Genomic DNA, 7,931 nt, shown 5'->3' with positions numbered 1-7,931 from the left:
AAAGGGCTGTTGCTTGATGTCGTGTTGGTAGTAAAAAATATTGTGGAGGTAGTAAAAAAGGTAGTAAAAAGTAGTAAATTCAACTCTATGATTCCTGCATATACCCTGGTTAACCCAGTTACATTCATGCATAATGACATCCACGTGGTCAGTCAGCTAACATTAACGTTAACGATGTAAGTTAGTCGCTAGTAGCTAAGATAGATAACTTAGCTAGATATTCATCTGCCAAGCGAATAACGTTACCCACATTAAAATGAAGATTGTAAAATTGTTTGCCTTTTTCATCAACAGATGTAACATTAAGTAAAGTGGATGCGATGATTATCAAAGTAAAATACCAGAACATAAAAAAATACGTCAAGATATGTGAGCCATGCTTGGATATGTTCATGACTGAAGGTAAGTTTGATATGCAGCAGTAGGCTACTAGCTAGTAAGCCTCTGGTAGGCAAACGTTATCCTACAAAGTGACATGATTTAACGTTAAAGTGAAATGGTTGGCTGAAGGGGAATATTTTAGCTGAAATGATCTAACTTAACTAAGTTACTCTCTTAGTTGTGCAGCATGTGTACGTTCCACGACTGTCTCGACAAAAACAGAACGCGAGCGAGTTAAAAGGTGAAAAGGCAGTCGTTTTTCCTCTCCTAATTTCGCCGTCTGTTCGTTCTTTAAGTAACTTTATGCAGAATCGATCTATCCCATAAAACATGCGGAATGAACGACAATGACGTTCATTAATTTAGCTTCTATATGTTTGGGAAATGTCATTTTTCTGAGTAATGTAGAGTGTTCCATTGAATCACGTCATGATGTGCATGTTAGTTTCTGCATGAAGTGCGCTTTGTGAATAACTTTACGTGATCACTTCCATAATTTGTGCACAGATTAGCTTTAACAATGTGTTTGCCATGCAGCTGTAGATTTATTGAATAGGCCATGTGCATATTCATGCATTTATCAGACTGCAGAGCTCAATTCATTTCAGTTGAAGGGGCGTATTATGAGTATTATGGTATGTAATTTGTTTGGTCCCAATGTTATTTATATACGTACTTTAACATTTACCTTATTTAAATCGCTAGTGTTGTGAATTAGTGCTTGTTAAACGTTTCTAGGCAAACAATATTGGAGTTGGGCAGAGAAATGTCAATGTTGATATCTGTCATATGTGCACCACCACAGTATATTTTGGATAATAGTAATATATTTATTTATTTTGTAGTCCGGGTGAAGTTCTCCATAAATGAAGACAAAACCTTGACAGTGACTGATGATGGAGGAACGGAAGTGGATGCTGATGTGTTTCCAGAGCTGGTTACCAAGGACATGTGCTTAGTCATCCATGATTCTGATGAAGGTATAATTTGTGCTTGGTTTGGGGTTTCATACAATTGCCTTGCAAAGGCACAGAAGGAATTGTGGAGCAATTTTTGAAAGTGTACATGAATGTGTTGCATTTTCCCTCTTTGCTAGAGTCGCCTATCCCTGAGTGTTCATCTAGCCTCACGGACACATGTTCGTTGCCAAGCAGTCAGGATAGTGAGACTAACCTTAGCCTGTGCAAAAGAGCATGCTTGGAGGAAGACGTGTTGCAGTGTCCTCCAGCCAGAGAGGTGAGAATGCAGAGATTTGTTTTCCAGATTTTCTAGATTATTCCCAGTTTTAAAGTTGTTGTTAAAATTAATGAGTTTAATAGACATACAATTGCTTGAGATTCATGTAAAAACAAGGCAAGCCATTATTTACTTTGTATTGAGACATTTTATACATATTTGATGGTGATTCATATTTTTGCTAATCATTTCAGCTTGTTAAGAAGGTTCTGCTTGAGAAACCTGGTGGAGCGGCAATCATGAAAGAGTATGAGGACACTGGGAGATTGTGTGACAGTTCCAGGCGACAGATGGTCAACATTTTAGCGGCACACATGACAGAAACCGAAGGGTATGCCAGTCTTAAAGTTCCTTATTCCTGTTTTTTTAATATGTAATAGTATTGTATTTTAATTTTAGTTTTTATTTTAGGAGAATTCCACAAAGACTGACTAAGGAAAAATATGCCCTTGGTGTCATCACCTTGTTCCCATACCTGAAAGACCCATTCTCTAAAAAAGGCTATGTAAGTTATTTGAAACATTTGGGTTACCAATTACTTGTTATTATGTAGGCTATTATGGTTAAGTATTACAAAGTATATTGTGTTGTGTTCCTCTCAGTCTAAAGCTACACAGGCACACTGGGTTAGCGCACAAATGTCAGCAGTATATAGGGGTTGTGGTAAAAAGATGTAGGGGTGGTGGTGTGACGTAGGATGCCACGTAGTTGACGTAGTTTGTAAGGGAGTATTCTGGTCTTTTACTGAAGGCACGGTTACAGAGAATGTGTTGTTTTGTCAGGAGCATTTCTATGATGCCCAAAGTGGAACAGGATTCATCGCTTGGCGACTCAAGACCATCCAACGGAAGACTAAGCTTCGTCCTCTGTCATCTAGTTCTCCGAAGGCAGATGTCACAGGTGGTCCAACAGTCGCCAGGAATATCAGTCAAGATCAGCTTCAGGATGAGGCATGTGAAGAGGCCATTTCTCTGATGACCCATACCAATGATCGTGAGACCATATTCCAGAAGATGCAAGAGACATTCCAGTACAGGCAGAGGCTTATCCACAACCCTGCGACTTCAGCAAAAGTCTGTTCCCAAGACTGTTGGACACAAAAGGATTAGTAAGTATTTGCTGATAAGGTTGTCAAATTCAACAGTGTTCTGCCTTTTTCCCTATTCTAAGTTGTACTGTGTTGTCTTTAATGTTTCAGGTTCTTCAAGACTTCAGCCTTCTCGTTGGATCTGAAACATCTGCAAGACTTCTGGAAAGATGGCCCTCATTCAAACCCAAGCTGATAAAAGGAGCTGCACTTGTACAAACACCATTGCTCCAACGCCTATTGCAGTCTGCCAGGGAGGAGCAAGTGGAGCCGTCTGTAGACAACTTACAAGGTAAGTGTAAGGAGTAATGGAGTTTAACATTTTAGTTGCCATTTTAGGAAATGACCTGGGTATTTCTGGATACTAATTTGTAGTTAGTTATGTGCAGAATAATAGCAGTGTCTTTTAAAAAATTGAATAAAGCTCAAAATCCTTAGAATAGCTGTTAATTCCATAATATCAATGCATTGGGAACACTGCACATTCAATTTCAAATCGAAACATGACCAAAATTTATCAAGTTTGTGATATACCTTTACAGAAAGTGAAGAAAAAGGAATGTTAGGCAGTTCAAAATAACATGCAATTCAATCGCCCTGGGCTGGAATACCTGTTCACAGGTGCCAGTAGTTGGTCGACTCCATGCAACACAGATGTGAAGCAATTCTCAGAAATAATGGTAATGCAACTAGATATTAGTGCAGTGATTCAAAGTAAAGCAAAATCTTGAGACATTTCAGTTTATACAGTAACTATTTGAGTTTGTAAAGAAAAATGCAAACACTGCTATTTTTTTGAACATTCCTTTTTCTTGACTTTCTGTAAAGATATAACACAAACTTGATCAATTTTGGTCATGTTTTGATTTTAAATTGAATATGCAGTGTATCCAATGCATTGATATTATGGAATTAACAGCTATTCTAAGGATTTTGAGCTTTATTCAATTTTTAAAAACACACTGCTATTATTCTGCACATAGCTGTACGTTTTCAAAATACCTATTTTACGCATGAACGTTGAATCTGAAGAATTAAATTGGTATTTTATGACTTCTCCAAACCCCACCCTAACCCAGGCTGGGACAGTGATATGTCCACTTTACTCCTGCTGTTGCACATCCTGTCACCTCAGCCAGCTGGGAGAAAGAGGAGTCACAAGATCAGTGCAAGTCAAGCCATAGACAACTTGGTAGTTTTTCACAAGGTGTGTAATTCCATTGTCCCACTGTATTGTCTTTGAAATGAAGTGTATTCATTTGAACATGGGGACTTGATTATAATCCTTTCTCTTATGTTTTCTCCAGTCATGCCAGAGTCTTGATGAGCACTTGAATGAAGATGAACATCGGCAGCCATATCTGCTAGCTTCGGGAACCTCCAAGCGAGCCATCAACAACTTCTACATAGCCATGGATAAGAAGCTCATTCCATGCCAAGGAAACACTTCTCTGGCAGCATTCGACGAGCTTTTCAAGGTTCATTTTGTTTTCAGTTTGAGTTACGACGAGTCTCTTCACAGCTTTTTTACATTCTTGCAGACCACTGTCTACAATATTGATGTGGGAACCACCAAAGAAAGCCCAAAAGTAAAGGAATTGCTAGCAAAGTTGATTAATAATGTATAGGTGTTACGTTTGTGGGACACTGCATGGCTCTGGTGGGGTCTTGATTCAACACCTTAAACTCTTACATGGCTTATATCCTGGCAAAAGGTTACGTTTGATATGTGCACAGGATGGTTGTTCTTTTGAGTTCAGAAGTTACTCTGGTTTCCGCAGACATCTTAAACGTTTACACACTGACACTAATGCTACTGAACCAAGTTGGTCAGACGAACCAATGGCTATGTCTGACATCACATCATCAGGTACGCCGGCTCTGCCTTTGGATGGGTGTGGTGATTCACATTCTATTGAAACTTTGGACTTAAATCAAGACTTGGCCAATCAAAGTGAATGTTCTTTAGTGTCAAAACATATGTGTGCTTCTGTTGTTGCAAAGTTGCAGGGCAGTGGTGTTTCAACCAATGTTATTTTGTCAGTTGTTGAAAGTATGGAGGAATGTTTGAATGATATCCACACATCCATTAAACATCAAATCTTGAAGGTTGTGCCAGAGTGCAACCCTAGTAGAAGGGCAGTTGAGGATGTGCTTACAAACTTGCAGAACCCCTTTTCTGAACTCAACACTGATAGCAAATGGAAAAAATATTTTTATACTAAATGGGGAGTTGTACAACCTGTAGAGGTGCATTTAGGAGTAAGATATGATTCTAAGAAAAACAAAGTTTCTGGAAATTATGAACAGGTACCAGTCAATGACACTTTCATCTATATACCATTGTTTAAAACACTTGATTTTATTTTCAAGAATGAGGTGATTCGCAGCCACATCCTATCGTCTACATTTAGTGACCTGTATTCTGATTTCTGCGATGGTTCTTATTTTAAGACTAATCAGTTGTACTCTAAAACCAAACATGCCCTACAGATTCAGGTTTATTACGATGATTTCGAAACCGCTAACCCTCTCGGTTCCAAGCATGGGGTACATAAGCTCGGATGTTTGTATTTCACACTCACAAATCTTCCACCTTATCTCAATTCTTCACTTATGAATATACATCTCATTTCTCTATTTCACTCACAAGACGCCAAGAAATATGGCTTGGATAAAATACTGACTCCTTTTCTAGATGATGTTAAAAAACTTGAAGTTCATGGAATGAAAGTGTCATTTTCTGAGGAACCTCTTTATGGAACAATATCACAGATTACAGGTGACAATTTAGGTTTGAATGGCATCCTTGGCTACGTAGTCTTTCAGTGCCACATACTATTGCAGGCTATGCTTAACAGACAAGCACACAGCTCAGACTGTATTTAGTGAACATGATCCAAGGGTTGTTTTGAGATCAAGAGAGCTGAATGAGCAGCATTACAAATCCCTTGAGAACTCTGGTGATGGTTCATGCTATGGTATCAAGCACAACAGCATTCTCAATGATTTAAAATATTTTAATGTTGCAGATAATGTTGTCGTTGATATAATGCACGACCTGCTTGAAGGTGTAGCACAGTATGAAATCAAGCTACTTTTAGACTACCTCTCAAAATTTCATTACCAGTGAACACATCCTACTGAGAATTTATGGGTATAGCTATGGATACTTGGACCGCAAGAACAGGCCAACAAAGATCAATATGCAGGGTAATCGGCTTGGTCTTAATGCTAGTCAAACTATGTGTCTTTTGAGAAACATTCCACTCATATTTGGGAGTGTTGTTCCAGATGAAGATAAACATTGGAGTCTACTCCTACTTCTGCTTGATATTTCTAGCATAATCTTTTCACCTAACATTTCTGAGGGTATGACCGTCTATTTGGGGTTTTTGATCGCAGAGCATCACAAATTATTTAAGGAAGTCTACCCTAGTCAGAATTTGCTCCCTAAACACCACCTAATGGTCCATTATCCAGGTGTGATTAGAAAAATTGGTCCTTTAGTCCATGTATGGACCATGAGATACGAGGCCAAACACCGATTTTTTTAAAACCAGCATTAAAAATTTCAAAAATTTGACAAAGTCTTTAGCGGTAAAGCATCAGTTAGCTACAGCCTATCATTGGGAGTCACTTACATCACTTAAAGGTATCGAATCAGGTCCAGTGAAAACTGAAATCTTAAATGAGTTTGACTATGAGGAACTGGTCTGTGCACATTTCCAAATGGACAAGTCCACTACTGTTTGTTCTACTGTGTGGGTAAGATGTGATGGGGTTGATTACCATTGTGGATCTATTGTTTGTGTTGATGTGGAGGATGAAATGCCGTTGTTTGGTAAAATTGTGTCAATAATTCTACAAAAACACGACATACATTTTATTTTGATGGATACTGAGACTGTTTATGTCGAGCACCTTCACACTTTTGAGGTTAAAGAACTTAATCATTTTTATATTGTTAAAAAAGATGATTTGCAACATTACAAACCGTTTGATCTTCAGATGTCATATGGCTGTGATTTGTTGTTTTATATTGTGCCTGACTGTTGCATTTTGTAATGAGCTGAAGAATGTTTCACTGTTTAATAAATAAATGTAGTACATTTTTACATTAAGTGCATTAAGTGTTTTTTTTTTGTTCAGCAATTCTAAAACATACTGTATATAGCACCACAATTAGTATTCCTTTACTCTTCTAGAGATTAAAACAAGAAGCATTATTTGGCAACAAAGTAATGTAATATAAATGCAATCATCACTATACTAGTGTCAGTTTAACACTGGGCTTAAGTTAAATAGCAACACTTTTGGAGTTGAGTGAGGGTAAACACAAAACACCCTGTTTTTCCCCTGAAGAAGTATGACCCTTAAGACTTAATTCTCCTTAGGTAAGGGGTTTATTTAAGGGTGTTGCACAGAATACCTTAAATTGTTTCTTTAGTTAAGGAAAAACGTTAAAGGAATTATCCGGAGTAAAATGCACTTTAGATCGATTTACGGATGATTGGGGGTACATACGTTGAGTTGACATCAAAATCATGTCATTCGGATGTGTTTTGAGAAAGTTCGATTGTACCGTTTTCAGTCACACAACTCGTAGCCTGGAAGTGAGCAGGGCATTTCAATTTAGCCGCTACAAAACGCTATTTTTATACCTCTTCTACAGTTCCAAACAACATAACACTTACGTGGTAGTGAGTAGAGTGTCCCTAAAGCCAAACCGAAGTATCCCGAGGTCTTTATGTGGTCGAATAGAGAGTCCAGAATGAATTTCATCAAGCCAGTACCTTTCCGGAAATGTTGCCATCTTTGCTGTAGGAGTCTTATTGCTGAGTGTGTTGTAACACGCTCTGGAAATTTCGTCGAAATTCACAATTTCGTCGCCTTTAAAAAAAAAAACATAGTCCAGTCCAAACAACTTCATTTCAATTTCGAAAGAAATACTGGACTATGTTTTTTTTTTTTTAAACGGCGACGAAATTGTGAATTTCCAGAGCGTGTTACAACACACCCAGCAATAAGACTCCTACAGCAAAGATGGCAACATTTCCGGTGTTATACGGTACTGGCTTTCATGTTAACTGGCTGACTGTTTACTTTGCCTCTGGAGTTAACGTAACCGCCCCCCTTCTCTTGCAGGTGTGTTCAGATGATGATTTAGCCTCCGATACCTGGCCGCAGATTCGTCTGTTTAACTGAAGTTCAAATAGACATGTTT

The 7,931-nt window shown here is 38.2% G+C and overlaps 1 protein-coding gene across 1 annotated transcript; it reads left to right on the top strand.

Moving 5' to 3' along the window:
* The first annotated feature begins 264 nt into the window (after window positions 1-264).
* LOC143114433 (uncharacterized) lies at window positions 265-4,167 on the top strand. The gene is made up of 9 exons (XM_076276024.1): window positions 265-402; window positions 1,227-1,361; window positions 1,478-1,617; window positions 1,812-1,948; window positions 2,029-2,122; window positions 2,400-2,725; window positions 2,816-2,996; window positions 3,784-3,911; window positions 4,012-4,167. Coding segments are annotated over exons 1-7 (915 nt in total). The 5' UTR covers window positions 265-320; the 3' UTR covers window positions 2,817-2,996; window positions 3,784-3,911; window positions 4,012-4,167.
* The last annotated feature ends 3,764 nt before the right edge of the window (window positions 4,168-7,931 follow it).

Source organism: Alosa pseudoharengus, unplaced genomic scaffold (genome assembly GCF_046254945.1).
Source record: "Alosa pseudoharengus isolate Yale_2024_CS ecotype anadromous, Long Island Sound unplaced genomic scaffold, YU_APseudo_1.1 YU_APseudo_1.1_scf_9, whole genome shotgun sequence".
NCBI lineage: Eukaryota > Metazoa > Chordata > Actinopteri > Clupeiformes > Clupeidae > Alosa > Alosa pseudoharengus.
Note: the sequence above shows the minus strand (reverse complement) of the source record. Positions and strands in the feature narration are given on the sequence as shown.